General features: G+C 45.2%; 1 protein-coding gene across 16 annotated transcripts in view; it reads right to left on the reverse strand.

Annotated features, from left to right (window-relative positions):
• smoc1 (SPARC related modular calcium binding 1) overlaps positions 1–19,352 on the reverse strand; it is a 139,873-nt gene that overhangs the window by 22,402 nt on the left and 98,119 nt on the right. For 14 of the 16 annotated variants that reach the window (XR_006761546.1, XR_006761550.1, XM_045706584.1 and 11 more), the window contains 3 exons: positions 10,765–10,870; positions 9,255–9,499; positions 8,679–8,712 (listed from right to left, as the gene is read on the reverse strand). Coding sequence is in view for 14 of the 16 variants with exons in the window: in XM_045706584.1 (XP_045562540.1) it covers positions 8,679–8,712; positions 9,255–9,499; positions 10,765–10,870 (385 nt within the window). In the remaining 2 variants the exon portion in view is untranslated. Of the gene's footprint in view, positions 1–8,658; positions 8,713–9,254; positions 9,500–10,764; positions 10,871–19,352 lie in introns of all 16 variants that reach the window. The other 2 variants (XM_045706431.1, XM_045706390.1) reach the window with 1 other exon arrangement.

Genomic DNA, 19,352 nt, shown 5'->3' on the forward strand with positions numbered 1-19,352 from the left:
GATATGTTCTGGTATCTCCAAAATTCCACTAAAGGATTATAGTGAGTGATGGGAATGAGAGCAGAGGAGGGGTGAGGAGGAATGAGGAAGAGACTGCTGGGACACATACCGTCACCAGATGCTGGATCTCTCCAAGAGAGGATCTCTTCATTTCCCAAATGTTTCTCTGGTAACAATAACGTTTCATTGGTTGGGTTCATAGAGGACGTGTACAGTAACGTTCATCCATTCATCTACTGACTGAATGACTGGTTGGCTGACTGACTGAATGACTGGTTGGCTGACTGACTGACTGGTTGGCTGACTGAATGACTGGTTGGCTGACTGAATGACTGGCTGACTGGTTGGCTGACTGATTGGCTGAATGAGTGACTGACTGGTTGGCTAAATGATTGACTGACTGGTTGGCTGAATGAGTGACTGACTGGTTGGCTGAATGAGTGACTGACTAGTTGGCTGAATGAGTGACTGACTAGTTGGCTGAATGAGTGACTGACTGGTTGGCTGAATGAGTGACTGACTGGTTGGCTGAATGAGTGACTGACTGGTTGGCTGACTGACGGGTTGGCACAATGAGTGACTGACTGGTTGGCTGAATGAGTGACTGACTGTTTGGCTGAATGAGTGACTGACTGGTTGGCTGAATGAGTGACTGACTGGTTGGCTGAAAGAGTGACTGACTGGTTGGCTGAAAGAGTGACTGACTGGTTGGCTGAATGAGTGACTGACTGGTTGGCTGAATGAGTGGCTGACTGGTTGGCTGAATGAGTGACTGACTGGTTGGCTGAATGAGTGACTGACTGGTTGGCTGAATGAGTGACTGACTGGTTGGCTGAATGAGTGACTGACTGGTTGGCTGAACGAGCTACTGACTGGTTGGCTGAACGAGCTACTGACTAGTTGGCTGAACGAGTGACTGACTAGTTGGCTGAACGAGTGACTGACTGGTTGGCTGAATGAGTGACTGACTGGTTGGCTGAATGAGTGACTGACTGGTTGGCTGAATGAGTGACTGACTGGTTGGCTGAATGAGTGACTGACTGGTTGGCTGAATGAGTGACTGACTAGTAGGCTGACTGGTTGGCTGAATGAGTGACTGGCTGGTTGGCTGAATGAGTGACTGACTGGTTGGCTGAATAAGTGACTGACTGGTTGGCTGAATGACTGACTGACTGGTTGGCTGACTGACTGGTTGGCTGACTGACTGGTTGGCTGAATGAGTGAATGACTGGTTGGCAGAATGAGTGACTGACTGGTTGGCTGAATGAGTGACTGACTGGTTGGCTGAATGAGTGACTGACTGGTTGGCTGAATGAGTGACTGACTGGTTGGCTGAATGAGTGACTGACTGGTTGGCTGAATGACTGGTTGGCTGAATGAGTGACTGACTGGTTGGCTGACTGACTGGTTGGCTGAATGAGTGACTGACTGGTTGGCTGAATGAGTGACTGACTGGTTGGCTGAATGAGTGACTGACTGGTTGGCTGACTAACTGGTTGGCTGACTGAGTGACTGACTAGTTGGCTGAAGGAGTGACTGACTGGTTGGCTGAAGGAGTGACTGACTGGTTGGCTGACTGACTGGTTGGCTGACTGACTGCTTGGCTTACTGGTTGGCTGAATGAGTGACTGACTGGTTGGCTGACTGGTTGGCTGAAGGAGTGACTGACTGGTTTGCTGACTGAGTGGTTGGCTGACTGAGTGACTAACTAGTTGGCTGACTGACTGGTTGGCTGAATGAGTGACTGACTGGTTGGCTGAATGAGTGACTGACTGGTTGGCTGAATGAGTGACTGACTGGTTGACTGACTGGTTGGTTGGCGGAATGAGTGACTGACTGGTTGGCTGACTGACTGTTTGGCTGAATGAGTGACTGACTGTTTGGCTGAATGAGTGACTGACTGGTTGGCTGACTGGTTGGCTGAAGGAGTGACTGACTGGTTGGCTGACTGACTGGTTGGCTGAATGAGTGACTGACTGGTTTGCTGACTGAGTGGTTGGCTGACTGAGTGACTAACTAGTTGGCTGACTGACTGGTTGGCTGAATGAGTGACTGACTGGTTGGCTGAATGAGTGACTGACTGGTTGGCTGAATGAGTGACTGACTGGTTGACTGACTGGTTGGTTGGCGGAATGAGTGACTGACTGGTTGGCTGACTGACTGTTTGGCTGAATGAGTGACTGACTGTTTGGCTGAATGAGTGACTGACTGGTTGGCTGACTGACTGTTTGGCTGAATGAGTGACTGACTGGTTGGCTGACTGGTTGGCTGAATGAGTGACTGACTGGTTGGCTGACTGGTTGGCTGAATTAGTGACTGACTGGTTGGCTGACTGACTGGTTGGCTGAATGAGTGACTGACTGTTTGGCTGAATAAGTGACTGACTGGTTGGCTGACTGAGTGGTTGGCTGAATGAGTGACTAACTAGTTGGCTGACTGACTGGTTGGCTGAATGAGTGACTGACATGTTGGCTGACTGACTGGTTGGCTGAATGAGTGACTGACTGGTTGGCTGACTGACTGGTTGGCTGAATGAGTGACTGAGTGACTGACTGGTTGGCTGAGTGACTGACTGACTGACTGACTAGAAAATAAAGTGGATGTTCCATATCATTCCAACCTTCAGTGTGTCTGTCATTGAGCTGCGGTGAATGTCCGTGCGCCATTTTGTTGTATTCTCTTGCCTACCTAACTGTATGTTAGGTCAGGGAAGGTGAAAAAGCTTGTACTAAATCTGAACAGTCATAGAAGGAGTTTGAAAAAACACTTGTTTTCCCTGTTGTCTGATTTATCAATTCTTATCCATTTTTATAGCTGTAACACGCCGCTATATATTATTTAACCTTTATTCAGAATGACGGCCTTGGAACAGTGGGTTAACTGGTCTAGGAACAGTGGGTTAACTGGTCTAGGAACAGTGGGTTAACTGGTCTAGGAACAGTGGGTTAACTGGTCTAGGAACAGTGGGTTAACTGGTCTAGGAACGGTGGGTTAACTGGTCTAGGAACGGTGGGTTAACTGGTCTAGGAACGGTGGGTTAACTGGTCTAGGAACAGTGGGTTAACTGGTCTAGGAACAGTGGGTTAACTGGTCTAGGAACAGTGGGTTAACTGGTCTAGGAACAGTGGGTTAACTGGTTGGGTTAACTGGTCTAGGAACAGTGGGTTAACTGGTCTAGGAACGGTGGGTTAACTGGTCTAGGAACGGTGGGTTAACTGGTCTAGGAACGGTGGGTTAACTGGTCTAGGAACGGTGGGTTAACTGGTCTAGGAACAGTGGGTTAACTGGTCTAGGAACAGTGGGTTAACTGGTCTAGGAACGGTGGGTTAACTGGTCTAGGAACGGTGGGTTAACTGGTCTAGAAACAGTGGGTTAACTGGTCTAGGAACAGTGGGTTAACTGGTCTAGGAACAGTGGGTTAACTGGTCTAGGAACGGTGGGTTAACTGGTCTAGGAACAGTGGGTTAACTGGTCTAGGAACAGTGGGTTAACTGGTTGGGTTAACTGGTCTAGGAACGGTGGGTTAACTGGTCTAGGAACGGTGGGTTAACTGGTCTAGGAACGGTGGGTTAACTGGTCTAGGAACAGTGGGTTAACTGGTCTAGGAACGGTGGGTTAACTGGTCTAGGAACGGTGGGTTAACTGGTCTAGGAACGGTGGGTTAACTGGTCTAGGAACAGTGGGTTAACAACAGTGGGTTAACTGGTCTAGGAACAGTGGGTTAACTGGTCTAGGAACGGTGGGTTAACTGGTCTAGGAACAGTGGGTTAACTGGTCTAGGAACAGTGGGTTAACTGGTCTAGGAACAGTGGGTTAACTGGTCTAGGAACGGTGGGTTAACTGGTCTAGGAACTGTGGGTTAACTGGTCTAGGAACAGTGGGTTAAGTGGTTGGGTTAACTGGTCTAGGAACAGTGGGTTAACTGGTTGGGTTAACTGGTCTAGGAACAGTGGGTTAACTGGTCTAGGAACGGTGGGTTAACTGGTCTAGGAACGGTGGGTTAACTGGTCTAGGAACAGTGGGTTAACTGGTCTAGGAACGGTGGGTTAACTGGTCTAGGAACAGTGGGTTAACTGGTCTAGGAACAGTGGGTTAACTGGTCTAGGAACAGTGGGTTAACTGGTCTAGGAACGGTGGGTTAACTGGTCTAGGAACAGTGGGTTAACTGGTCTAGGAACAGTGGGTTAACTGGTGTAGGAACAGTGGGTTAACTGGTCTAGGAACAGTGGGTTAACTGGTCTAGGAACAGTGGGTTAACTGGTTGGGTTAACTGGTCTAGGAACAGTGGGTTAACTGGTTGGGTTAACTGGTCTAGGAACAGTGGGTTAACTGGTCTAGGAACAGTGGGTTAACTGGTCTAGGAACAGTGGGTTAACTGGTCTAGGAACAGTGGGTTAACTGGTCTAGGAACAGTGGGTTAACTGGTCTAGGAACAGTGGGTTAACTGCCTTGTTCAGTGGCAGAACGACATTTTACCTTGTCAGCTCAGGGATTCAATCTAGCACACACACACACACACACAACATGGACACACACACACACACACACACACACACACACACACACACACACACACACACACACACACACACACACACACACACACACAAACATGGACACACACACACACACACACGCACACACATGACACACACATGACACACACACACACACGATGTAGACACACACACACACACACACACATGCACACACACAAACACACGACGTGAACACACATACACACACAAACATACAAATCCACACACATAGCGGCTGCAGTAGTAGGTTCCAGGGCACAACGAGGGATTGGAAGTGGTTTTTATTTGTATTTTCTCCGTTTTTCTCAGTGGAAGAAACCTTGGGCCAACTGGAATGTTCCAACAGTCTCTAAAAAACTTCAGCTGAGTCTTTATTGAACTCATATTTTCTCTCTACTTTACTCGACAGGGTGTTTCTCAATATGCATACTACCGTAGCTCTGACTGGGGTGTTTCTCAATATGCATACTACCGTAACTCTGACTGGGGTGTTTCTCAATATGCATACTACCGTAGCTCTGACTGGGGTGTTTCTCAATATGCATACTACCGTAACTCTGACTGGGGTGTTTCTCAATATGCATACTACCGTAGCTCTGACTGGGGTGTTTCTCAATATGCATACTACCGTAGCTCTGACTGGGGTGTTTCTCAATATGCATACTACCGTAACTCTGACTGGGGTGTTTCTCAATATGCATACTACCGTAACTCTGACTGGGGTGTTTCTCAATATGCATACAACCGTAGCTCTGATGGGGTGTTTCTCAATAGTCAAAATCAAAGTAGGCACTTTTTTTACATCCATACTTCATTTACATATTTGGAATTTGCATTTCAACAGAAAGTACGCCAAGAAATACGACACAACCACGTCAACAACAAAAACGACCACTTTTCTTGAAAAACATTGGCAGTGATTATTTGGGGCAGCAGGTAGAATAGTGGTTAGAACGAAAGGTTGCTGGATCGAATCCCCGACCTGACACGGTAAAAAATATGTCATTTTGACCCTGAACAAGGCAGTTAATCCACTGTTCCCCGGTAGGCCGTCATTGTAAATAAGAATTTGTTCTCAAATGACTTGCCTGACTTCTGACTTCAGAATGAATGTTGCCCATTCACATCTCATATTGTTGCCTGATTACAAGCTTGTATCTTGATACCTGATCATTTTGGCATGTTTACCTGCCTACAATACCCACTGTAGTGTGTGGACATCACATGCTAATCGAAGCCCATACACACAATACCCCATAATGACAAAGCGAAAACAGGTTTTTAGAAATTTTTGCAAATTTATTAAAAATAAAAACAGAAATACCTTATTTACATAAGTATTCAGACCCTTTGCTATGAGACTCTAAATTGAGCTCAGGTGCATCCTGTTTCCATTGATCATCCTTGAGATTTTTCTACAACTTGATTGGAGTCCACCTGTGGTAAATTCAATTGGTTGGACATGATTTGGAAATGTGCACACCTGTCTATATAAGGTCCCACAGTTGACAGTTTGGAACCACCAAAACTCTTCCTAGAGCTGGCCGCCTGGCCAAACTGAGCAATTGGTCACCTCCCTTTGTCAGGGAGGTGACCAAGAACCTGATGGTCACTCTGACAGAGCTCCAGAGTTCCTCTGTGGAGATGGGAGAACCTTCCAGAAGGACAAGCATCTCTGCAGCACTCCACCAATCAGGCCTTTATGGTAGAGAGGCCAGAAGGAAGCCACTCCTCAGTAAAAGACACATGACAGCCCGCTTGGAGTTTGCCAAAAGGCACCTAAAGACTCTCAGACCATGAGAAACAAGATTCTCTAGTCTGATGAATCCAAGATTGAACTCTTTGGTCTGAATGCCAACCGTCCCATCTGGAGGAAACCTGGCACCATCGCTATGGTGAAGCATGGTGGTGGCAGCATCATGCTGTGGGGATGATTTTTAGCAGCAGGGACTGGGAGACTAGCCAGGATCGAGGGAAAGATGAACAGAGAAAAGTACAGAGAGATCCTTGATGAAAACCTGCTCCAGAGCGCTCAGGACCTCAGACTGGGGTGAAGGTTCAACTTCCAACAGCACAACAACCCTAAGCACACAGCCAAGACAACGCAGGAGTGGCTTTGGCACAAGTCTCTGAATGTCCTTGAGTGGCCCAGCCACAGTCCGGACTTGAACCTGATCGGACTTCTCTGGAGAGACCTGAAAATAGCTGTGCAGCGACGCTTCCCATCCAACCTGACAGGGCTTGAGAGGATCTGCAGAGAAGAATGGGAGAAACTCCCCAAATACAGGTTTGCCAAGCTTGTAGCGTCATACCCAAGAAGACTGGAGGCTGTAATCGCTGCCAAAGGTGCTTCAACAAAGTACTGAGTAGAGTCTGAATACATATGTAAATGTTTTATTCAGTTATTTATTTTTACAAAATGCGCTAACATAAAAAAAAAAAAAATGTTTTTCCTTTGTCATTATGGGGTGATGTGTTAAGATTGATGAGGGAAGAAATTATTTAATATTCTACAAATAAATACTATTGTGGGGGGTGGGGGGGGGGGGGGCATTCTTAATGTTTTGAACATTGCATAATGGTTCAGGGCTAATGTCATTAGAACTTTAGTATTTTCTTCTCTTCTCAACTCAGTCAGAGTTTCAACTTAGTTAGAATAGTAAAATACACAAGCTGCTATTTCTAAATGTCGTTGTGCATCAGCAGTTTCTCTTTTCTTCTTATTTCAGTCACTGATAGTCACTCAATTAGCCCACGTCAGCTAAAATGTTTTAGATTGGTAAGTTAGTTTAGCGGCCAGCTATCTAAACTTAGTAATCAGGGTCAAATTACTAGCTTTTTCAAAAATATCTTGACAAAAAAGATAGATCTTAAGGGGGTTCGCCATCAGTGACGGAGTTGACAAAAAATAATTAAAACAGACATATTTTTGCCTATAAAAATGAAAGTTCAATACAAACATTTATAAAATATAGAAACTGATTCATTTGAAAATCCCCAATAAAACCTAACCATTCGATCAGATCTTTCAGCACTCTGACGGAGTTTACGTTTTATGGAGTTGACAAAAATGCAATTTTTCTTTTTCATTCAAGGGGCATACACAGTAGACATTTAGTTTCTCCTCAGTTGATGTATAACTCTAAAACCTAATTAAAATAAACATATTTTTACCAAAATTCATATCTTAATCTATCAGGCAGATGGAGTTGACAGTTTATGGTTGTAACCACGGTGATTCCAATATTGTTTGTTTAAAGCTATCAGTAGAGATCATTCCAGACCATGAGTGGTCTTGTTGCACTAGATGTAATGAGGACATGAAAAAGGGGTCCTTATGGTATAGGTGACCCTGCTCATTCCTGATTCATTTAGGATTTTAGACCAATCTGACTGTTGACCAAATCAACAGACACATCTTTTAGGAATCAACGTTTTGAGAGAAATATTCTTTAAAGGACTATCGGAAGATATATTCTGTAAAATAAAATCATTTTCCAGTTAATATTAATTATTGTCAGTTTCTTTCATTTTAAACACTTTTCTGAGAGAGTTTGTTCCGAACAAGGGCATTTCTGGGCATAGAGCCAAACATTTTTCCCCTTATAAAATTCCCACAAATACATTTTTTAAAGCTTGAATAATGCAACAACAACAAACAAAAAAAAGTTTCCCCTGCCGGACTTTCCCGGACTTTCAAGAATCCCTGATTTTACAAGTCCTTTTGAAACAACAGTACCTACCTAGCAGTCACTGTAAAAGCAAAGACCTCCAAGTGTATTTAGAACATAAAGATGTGTGCATCTGAACAGAAGCCTGCAGACCAATAACAGAATCCATGTCAGAAGCCAGTCTAAAGCCTAAGTTATACTGCAACCCAAGAACTACAATTAGCTAAGGGCAAAATGCCCACCCTGCATCGCTGCGTAGCAAAAAGAAAATGTGCAGCCACACAAGTTGTAACTCGATGCAAACAACGCAGGATCGTCATTTTGCGTTACGTACTGCAACAGGGTATACATTTGGTTTACATACAAGGATGTTAATGGATTATATTGAAGCGGTCTACAGCGGTTTAAAGTGGCGCTAAGGTTAGTGAAAGCATATTAGTCGGTCTTACTGAACAAATTAATCCCTTGCCTTGTCCCTTGGTTGATGCTGCTCACAGAACTACCTGTAAAAGGAAAGGGGAGAGGAGAGGAGAGGAGAGGAGAGGAGAGGAGAGGAGAGGAGAGGAGAGGAGAGGAGAGGACACACAGAGGTCAGACTGGGATGTCTATGTCACAAAATGACTGCTATTCAGTCAGCATCATTATGACATGGTAATAAGAGATTACAAAGGGGTTATACATGCTCTATACAAGTCTTATAATGCATTATAACCAGGTCATTTTCACTGCTTTTAACACAACAGATCCTAATGATCTGAGATGCTGATCCACACATCCTGTATGGTTGTCCATTGTGCTGTACGGACAGACGGGACAGGTTCTGGACTGGAAGTGTAGAGTCTGTCCTCGCCTAACTGCTGGTGCAATGCAAACTTTCTGGACAGTTAGCAACATAGTTCAGAGAAATGTAGTTCCTGCTGAGATCTTCGGAGGATAGAAATGAAAGACGGCTCCATTATGAAGACGTACGATGAACTATTGAACAACTATCCAATATGCCTGAGAAGAACGCTCTGTACCAAAATACTTTCTCCTCCTGACTCACCCTCCTTGCTGACCCCAAGACAGCCCTTCAGCTCCAGAAGTGAGATGGCTTTGTCCTTGTTCAGGTCACAGTAGTCAGTGAACTTCCTGGCACATTTCTTGGGTTTGGCTTTCTTCTTGACGTATCTCTTGAAGGGCTTCAGCTCCTTCTTGTTGATGTCATGGCTGCTGTTGTTGTCCAGCTGGGTAAAGTACCAGTGGACCACCCTCTCCTCTAGAGTGTGGCTGGGGTCCGGCTCCATCAACCTATACAGGCCCACAGGGATCAGACACAGGCCCACAGGGTTCAGACACAGGCCCACAGGGTTCAGACACAGGCCCACAGGGTTCAGACACAGGCCCACAGGGTTCAGACACAGACCCACAGGGTTCAGACACAGGCCCACAGGGTTCAGACACAGACCCACAGGGTTCAGACACAGGCCCACAGGGTTCAGACACAGGCCCACAGGGTTCAGACACAGACCCACAGGGTTCAGACACAGGCCCACAGGGTTCAGACACAGGCCCACAGGGTTCAGACACAGGCCCACATACTGAGGGGTTCGACTCAAACCTGTACAGGTACACCCAGTACTCATACACAGGTACACATTCAGAACCTGCTCAGGTACACACTCAGAACCTGCTCAGGTACACACTCAAAACCTGCTCAGGTACACACAGGTACACACTCAGAACCTGCTCAGGTACACACTCAAAACCTGCTCAGGAACACACTCAAAACCTGCTCAGGTACACACAGGTACACACTCAGAACCTGCTCAGGTACACACAGGTAAACACTCAGAACCTGCTCAGGTACACACTCAAAACCTGCTCAGGAACACACAGGTACACACTCAGAACCTGCTCAGGTACACACTCAAAACCTGCTCAGGAACACACAGGTACACACTCAGAACCTGCTCAGGTACACACTCAAAACCTGCTCAGGTACACACTCAAAACCTGCTCAGGTACACACTCAAAACCTGCTCAGGTACACACTCAAAACCTGCTCAGGTACACACAGGTACACACTCAGAACCTGCTCAGGTACACACTCAGAACCTGCTCAGGTACACACTCAGAACCTGCTCAGGTACACACTCAGAACCTGCTCAGGTACACACTCAGAACCTGCTCAGGTACACACTCAGAACCTGCTCAGGTACACACTCAGAACCTGCTCAGGTACACACTCAAAACCTGCTCAGGTACACACAGGTACACACTCAGAACCTGCTCAGGTACACACTCAAAACCTGCTCAGGTACACACAGGTACACACTCAGAACCTGCTCAGGTACACACTCAAAACCTGCTCAGGTACACACAGGTACACACTCAGAACCTGCTCAGGTACACACTCAAAACCTGCTCAGGTACACACAGGTACACACTCAGAACCTGCTCAGGTACACACTCAGTGATCCAGATCTAATTCCCCATCCAAACCTAATGAAAGAGATTTCAACATCATAGTTGATTGTTTAAGCTTGAGGGGTATACATTTCGTTATGACTTACCTCCCGCCACCAGAGGGGGTTGGTGAGTTTATGGCCTGGACCATGTCTGTGGTAAGGGCGTCTAAAAGGCTGGTAATGAATTCCACTTTTTTACCCTCCGGACAGCCTGTCACAGGAAAACAGAGAGAGTATTCAACAATCATTACCACTGTCTCACAGCAAAACTGAGAGAGTATTCAACAATCATTACCACTCTCTCACAGCAAAACACCAACAGCACAGTCACTCCTCAACAATCATTACCACTATCTCACAGCAACACAGAGAAAGCACAGTCACTCCTCAACAACCATTACCACTGTTAGAAGACAACTAAGCTGTGCTGAAATAGAATGGCTTTGGCAGAAAGGATTCAGGCTCCATTAAAAAGGTCCAAGCTTTTTACAGCTGATGGCTGAGCCCAGTGTTAAGTATCTCTGGTAAACAGTAGAACTACAGCTGATGGCTGAGCCCAGTGGTAAGTACCTCTGGTAAACAGTAGAACTACAGCTGATGGCTGAGCCCAGTGTTAAGTATCTCTGGTAAACAGTAGAACTACAGCTGATGGCTGAGCCCAGTGGTAAGTACCTCTGGTAAACAGTAGAACTACAGCTGATGGCTGAGCCCAGTGTTAAGTATCTCTGGTAAACAGTAGAACTACAGCTGATGGCTGAGCCCAGTGGTAAGTACCTCTGGTAAACAGTAGAACTACAGCTGATGGCTGAGCCCAGTGTTAAGTATCTCTGGTAAACAGTAGAACTACAGCTGATGGCTGAGCCCAGTGTTAAGTATCTCTGGTAAACAGTAGAACTACAGCTGATGGCTGAGCCCAGTGTTAAGTATCTCTGGTAAACAGTAGAACTACAGCTGATGGCTGAGCCCAGTGTTAAGTATCTCTGGTAAACAGTAGAACTACAGCTGATGGCTGAGCCCAGTGTTAAGTACCTCTGGTAAACAGTAGAACTACAGCTGATGGCTGAGCCCAGTGTTAAGTATCTCTGGTAAACAGTAGAACTACAGCTGATGGCTGAGCCCAGTGTTAAGTACCTCTGGTAAACAGTAGAACTACAGCTGATGGCTGAGCCCAGTGTTAAGTATCTCTGGTAAACAGTAGAACTACAGCTGATGGCTGAGCCCAGTGTTAAGTACCTCTGGTAAACAGTAGAACTACAGCTGATGGCTGAGCCCAGTGTTAAGTATCTCTGGTAAACAGTAGAACTACAGCTGATGGCTGAGCCCAGTGTTAAGTACCTCTGGTAAACAGTAGAACTACAGCTATACCTGGTGATGCATGGAGATGGAGAAAGGAGAAAACACAATTTTTAACTGTGTGTGTGTGTGTGTGTGTGTGTGTGTGTGTGTGTGTGTGTGTGTGTGTGTGTGTGTGTGTGTGTGTGTGTGTGTGTGTGTGTGTGTGTGTGTGTGTGTGTGTGTGTGTAGATCTGACGTTTTGGTCGTCTAAACTTAAAGAGTAAGAACAGGGTCTGTGACATCGTTACCAAACTAATTAGCAGGATCATTGGTATGAACTGAACTGACCTGACCTTTCACCTGCGTCAGACATGAGTCATATGGTAAGGAGCAATCTGAGGGACTTCCAGCACGCCTTATTTAAGGCGCTTTCCTCAGAGCACAGACTCCCCAAGTTAAAACTAACTAGGTCTATACTGTCCTTCATGCCAGCTGCTATCAGCTGTCTCAGTCATCTCTAATAGCATATTGCTGTATATATTGTTGGGGTGTATATTTGTCATGTGTTTTTACTAAGTGCTGCTAAATGAATAGGCCCCTGGGGATAATAAAATACACTACAGGTGCATTAGAGTTGTGTTCTAAATGGCACCCTATAATAAAGACACTACAGGTGATTTAGAGTTGTGTTCTAAATGGCACCCTATAATAAAGACACTACAGGTGAGAGTAGAGTTGTGTTCTAAATGGCACCCTATAATAAAGACACTACAGGTGCATTAGAGTTGTGTTCTAAATGGCACCCTATAATAAATACACTACAGGTGATTTAGAGTTGTGTTCTAAATGGCACCCTATAATAAATACAGTACAGGTGATTTAGAGTTGTGTTCTAAACGGCACCCTATAATAAAGACACTACAGGTGATTTAGATTTGTGTTCTACGTAGCCCACAGCAGCGCACTACATGAGCAATAGGGCACCGTTTGAGACGAAGCCATAGATGAGAGGCAGGCAGCAGTGTGTAGTTGGGCAGTGCAGACCTGTTAACTTTTATGATAGCGTGCTGAACACCTCAGGTGGCTCTCTTTAATTGCCCAGATGCATGGTTTTAATAGCACACTGGACTAGGCCAATGTTTTACCCCCTTAATTCTGTCTCTTAAAGAGAAACTTCAAACACCAGCTAGGGGATATAATCATCCCTCTCCCTCTCCCCCCGCTCTCTCTCTCTCTCTCTCTCTCTCTCTCTCTCTCTCTCTCTCTCTCTCTCTCTCTCTCTCTCTGAGAGTGTTGTGTCGTTGTGTTGATCGGTGGGAGGTGGTCTCCTCTAACCTTAACCCGCCAGGTGAATCTAATTACCATGTCCTAGATCGGACAAGTCAGGCTCTGGGACGAACCGCCTCACTGCTTCTGAACCCGACTGTTAAATTGGGGCGTTATGAAGTGTGACCCCGTATGTTCAACAGCACCCTGTGTGTCTGCGTCCAAAACAGAACCCGTTTCCCTATGCAGTTTACTATTGTTGACCAGGGCCCATAGGATAAAGGGTGCAGTTTACTATTGTTGACCAGGGCCCATAGGATAAAGGGTGCAGTTTACTATTGTTGACCAGGGCCCATAGGATAAAGGGTGCAGTTTACTATTGTTGACCAGGGCCCATAGGATAAAGGGTGCAGTTTACTATTGTTGACCAGGGCCCATAGGATAAAGGGTGCAGTTTACTATTGTTGACCAGGGCCCATAGGATAAAGGGTGCAGTTTACTATTGTTGACCAGGGCCCATAGGATAAAGGGTGCAGTTTACTATTGTTGACCAGGGCCCATAGGATAAAGGGTGCAGTTTACTATTGTTGACCAGGGCCCATAGGATAAAGGGTGCAGTTTACTATTGTTGACCAGGGCCCATAGGGTAAAGGGTGCAGTTTACTATTGTTGACCAGGGCCCATAGGATAAAGGGTGCAGTTTACTATTGTTGACCAGGGCCCATAGGATAAAGGGTGCAGTTTACTATTGTTGACCAGGGCCCATAGGATAAAGGGTGCAGTTTACTATTGTTGACCAGGGCCCATAGGATAAAGGGTGCAGTTTACTATTGTTGACCAGGGCCCATAGGATAAAGGGTGCAGTTTACTATTGTTGACCAGGGCCCATAGGATAAAGGGTGCAGTTTACTATTGTTGACCAGGGCCCATAGGATAAAGGGTGCAGTTTACTATTGTTGACCAGGGCCCATAGGATAAAGGGTGCAGTTTACTATTGTTGACCAGGGCCCATAGGATAAAGGGTGCAGTTTACTATTGTTGACCAGGGCCCATAGGGTAAAGGGTGCCGTTTTATAAAGGAACTCTGAAGATGTCTTAGAAACCCTTTAGTCCTAGTATGTCTGTTTCTGGTCAGAGGGTGTGTTGGTCTGGTTCGTGGTGTGGTAGTCTGGGTTAGGGTGACGTCAGACCTACAGACCGTTAACTTCATGTGACTAATAGAGTTAGACCATAAAGGATTCAATCCAAGGTGTTACAGAGCAGCACACTGTAGAGCAGACAATGAGCTTTTAAAGCTTCAGCCAAGATCTGTAGCATTTTCCACGAATACCATCTCCGTGAACGTCAGGGACACTGCGTCTGAAAGGCTCATTGATATCGCCGTGTTTTATAATGCAGTGTTTTATAACGCACATTGGCATTGATGTAACTCAGTGGTGTTGTTTGTTGTGGCGGTTCGCTCGTGAACATCCCCATCCAACTATACTACTTTAATATAACTCCAATCAGCCACTCAGACAGACCCCATGGTTCCCAACACCTCTAGCTCCCCTCCGGCAGCCTACACTCCGCCACTCCCGCTTCCCGCTCTCTCCCCCCCTCCCCCACCAACACTTACAACTTCCATAAAACAAACCATACATCTGCGGCACAGTCAGAAGCCTTGCTCCACTCTGTAAAGTGTCCAGATGCCTGGGAATGAAATGCAACTTTAAAGGACGTGGTGAAACAGAGAGAGACAACACGGAACCGAAACAAGTGAGAAACCATTAACCTGGTCCCAGACCTGTTCCTGCTATCAGTTAGCCTTGTCCATGGCCTGTTCCTGCTATCAGTTAGCCTTGTCCATGGCCTGTTCCTGCTATCAGTTAGCCTTGTCCATGGCCTGTTCCTGCTATCAGTTAGCCTTGTCCATGGCCTGTTCCTGCTATCAGTTAGCCTGGTCCATGACCTGTTCCTGCTATCAGTTAGCCTGGTCCCAGAACTGTTCCTGCTATCAGTTAGCCTGGTCCCAGAACTGTTCCTGCTATCAGTTAGCCTGGTCCATGACCTGTTCCTGCTATCAGTTAGCCTGGTCCCAGAACTGTTCCTGCTATCAGTTAGCCTGGTCCATGACCTGTTCCTGCTATCAGTTAGCCTGGTCCATGACCTGTTCCTGCTACCAGTTAGTCTTGTCCATGACCTGTTCCTGCTATCAGTTAGCCTGGTCCATGACCTGTTCCTGCTATCAGTTAGCCTGGTCCCAGAACTGTTCCTGCTATCAGTTAGCCTGGTCCATCACCTGTTCCTGCTATCAGTTAGTCTGGTCCCAGAACTGTTCCTGCTATTAGTTAGCCTGGTCCCAGAACTGTTCCTGCTATCAGTTAGCCTGGTCCCAGAACTGTTCCTGCTATCAGTTAGCCTGGTCCATTACCTGTTCCTGCTATCAGTTAGTCTGGTCCCAGAACTGTTCCTGCTATCAGTTAGCCTGGTCCCAGAACTGTTCCTGCTATCAGTTAGCCTGGTCCCAGAACTGTTCCTGCTATCAGTTAGTCTGGTCCATTACCTGTTCCTGCTATCAGTTAGCCTTGTCCATGACCTGCTCCTGCTATCAGTTAGCCTGTTCCCAGAACTGTTCCTGCTATCAGTTAGCCTGGTCCCAGAACTGTTCCTGCTATCAGTTAGCCTGGTCCCAGAACTGTTCCTGCTCTCAGTTAGCCTGGTCCCAGAACTGTTCCTGCTATTAGTTAGCCTGGTCCCAGAACTGTTCCTGCTATCAGTTAGCCTGGTCCCAGAACTGTTCCTGCTATCAGTTAGCCTGGTTAATGACCTGTTCCTGCTATCAGTTAGCCTGGTCCCAGAACTGTTCCTGCTATCAGTTAGCCTGGTCCATGACCTGTTCCTGCTATCAGTTAGCCTGGTCCATGACCTGTTCCTGCTATCAGTTAGCCTGGTCCATGACCTGTTCCTGCTATCAGTTAGTCTTGTCCATGACCTGTTCCTGCTATCAGTTAGCCTTGTCCATGACCTGTTCCTGCTATCAGTTAGCCTTGTCCATGACCTGTTCCTGCTATCAGTTAGCCTGGTCCATGACCTGTTCCTGCTATCAGTTAGCCTGGTCCCAGAACTGTTCCTGCTATCAGTTAGCCTGGTCCATCACCTGTTCCTGCTATCAGTTAGTCTGGTCCCAGACCTGTTCCTGCTATCAGTTAGCTTGGTCCCAGACCTGTTCCTGCTATCAGTTAGCCTTGTCCATGACCTGTTCCTGCTATCAGTTAGCCTTGTCCATGACCTGTTCCTGCTATCAGTTAGCCTTGTCCATGACCTGTTCCTGCTATCAGTTAGCCTGGTCCCAGAACTGTTCCTGCTATCAGTTAGCCTGGTCCATGACCTGTTCCTGCTATCAGTTAGCCTGGTCCCAGAACTGTTCCTGCTAACATTCCACTCAACATGTTTACCATGAGAAGGAATAGAAAGAAGTGTTCCTGTTAGCAGGAACAGGTCTGGGACCAGGCTAGTAGAGGCACATGAAGTGAGAGAGTACAGTAACTATATGAACTAAGTAAAAACCTTTAGTAGAGACGAGTGAGTCCTTGGCTTTAGTAAAGACAAGTGAACCCTTGGTTTTGGTAGAGACTAGTGAACCCTTGGTTTTAGTAGAGAATAGTGAGCCCTTGGTTTTAGTAGAGAATAGTAAACCCTTGGCTTTAGTAGAGACTAGTGAGCCCTTGGCTTTAGTAAAGACTAGTGAGCCCTTGGCTTTAGTAGAGACTAGTGAGCCCTTGGCTTTAGTAAAGACTAGTGAGCCCTTGGCTTTAGTAGAGACTAGTGAGCCCTTGGCTTTAGTAGAGACTAGTGAGCCCTTGGCTTTAGTAGAGACTAGTGAGCCCTTGGCTTTAGTAGAGACAAGTGAGCCCTTGGCTTTAGTAGAGACTAGTGAGCCCTTGGCTTTAGTAGAGACTAGTGAGCCCTTGGCTTTAGTAGAGACTAGTGAGCCCTTGGCTTTAGTAGAGACAAGTGAGCCCTTGGCTTTAGTAAAGACTAGTGAGCCCTTGGCTTTAGTAGAGACAAGTGAGCCCTTGGCTTTAGTAGAGACTAGTGAGCCCTTGGCTTTAGTAGAGACTAGTGAGCCCTTGGCTTTAGTAGAGACTAGTGAGCCCTTGGCTTTAGTAGAGACTAGTGAGCCCTTGGCTTTAGTAGAGACAAGTGAGCCCTTGGCTTTAGTAGAGACTAGTGAGCCCTTGGCTTTAGTAGAGACTAGTGAGCCCTTGGCTTTAGTAGAGACTAGTGAGCCCTTGGCTTTAGTAGAGACTAGTGAGCCCTTGGCTTTAGTAAAGACTAGTGAGCCCTTGGCTTTAGTAAAGACTAGTGAGCCCTTGGCTTTAGTAGAGACAAGTGAGCCCTTGGCTTTAGTAGAGACAAGTGAGCCCTTGGCTTTAGTAGAGACACGTGAGCCCTTTGCTTTAGTAGAGACTAGTGAGCCCTTGGCTTTAGTAGAGACTAGTGAGCCCTTGGCTTTAGTAGAGACTAGTGAGCCCTTGGCTTTAGTAGAGACAAGTGAGCCCTTGGCTTTAGTAGAGACTAGTGAGCCCTTGGCTTTAGTAGAGACAAGTGAGCCCTTGGCTTTAGTAAAGACTAGTGAGCCCTTGGCTTTAGTAGAGACAAGTGAGCCCTTGGCTTTAGTAGAGACAAGTGAGCCCTTGGCTTTAGTAGAGACTAGTGAGCCCTTGGCTTTAGTAGAGACTAGTGAGCCCTTGGCTTTAGTAGAGACTAGTGAGCCCTTGGCTTTAGTAGAGACTAGTGAGCCCTTGGCTTTAGTAGAGACTAGTGAGCCCTTGAAACTCAGCAAAATACCTCAAAAAGAAAACAAAAACAGAAGCAGAGGCACATTGACTATGAAAAAACTATGTTCAGTACAATATATAAGCTCCTATATACACTCTCTTCAATATATAAGCTCCTATATACACTCTCTTCAATATATAAGCTCCTATATACACTCTCTTCAATAAATAAGCTCCTATATACACTCTCTTCAATATATAAGCTCCTATATACACTCTCTTCAATATATAAGCTCCTATATACACTCTCTTCAATATATAAGCTCCTATATACACTCTCTTCAATATATAAGCTCCTATATACACTCTCTTCAATATATAAGCTCCTATATACACTCTCTTCAATATATAAGCTCCTATATACACTCTCTTCAATATATAAGCTCCTATATACACTCTCTTCAATATATAAGCTCCTATATACACTCTCTTCAATATATAAGCTCCTATATACACTCTCTTCAATATATAAGCTCCTATATACACTCTCTTCAATATATAAGCTCCTATATACACTCTCTTCAATATATAAGCTCCTATATACACTCTCTTCAATATATAAGCTCCTATATACACTCTCTTCAATATATAAGCTCCTATATACACTCTCTTCAATATATAAGCTCCTATATACACTCTCTTCAATATATAAGCTCCTATATACACTCTCTTCAATATATAAGCTCCTATATACACTCTCTTCAATATATAAGCTCCTATATACACTCTCTTCAATATATAAGCTCCTATATACACTCTCTTCAATATATAAGCTCCTATATACACTCTCTTCAATATATAAGCTCCTATATACACTCTCTTCAATATATAAGCTCCTATATACACTCTCTTCAATATATAAGCTCCTATATACACTCTCTTCAATATATAAGCTCCTATATACACTCTCTTCAATATATAAGCTCCTATATACACTCTCTTCAATATATAAGCTCCTATATACACTCTCTTCAATATATAAGCTCCTATATACACTCTCTTCAATATATAAGCTCCTATATACACTCTCTTCAATATATAAGCTCCTATATACACTCTCTTCAATATATAAGCTCCTATATACACTCTCTTCAATATATAAGCTCCTATATACACTCTCTTCAATATATTAGCTCCTATATACACTCTCTTCAATATATAAGCTCCTATATACACTCTCTTCAATATATAAGCTCTTTTATACACTCTCACCATATACACTCTCTCTCTTTTTCTTTCTTTCTTTCTTTCTTTCTTTCTTTCTTTCTTTCTTTCTTTCTTTCTTTCTTTCTTTCTTTCTTTCTTTCTCTCTCGGAGTACCTGAGCCCT

The sequence above is a fragment of the Salmo salar genome, chromosome ssa01, assembly GCF_905237065.1.
Source record: "Salmo salar chromosome ssa01, Ssal_v3.1, whole genome shotgun sequence".
Taxonomy (NCBI): domain Eukaryota; kingdom Metazoa; phylum Chordata; class Actinopteri; order Salmoniformes; family Salmonidae; genus Salmo; species Salmo salar.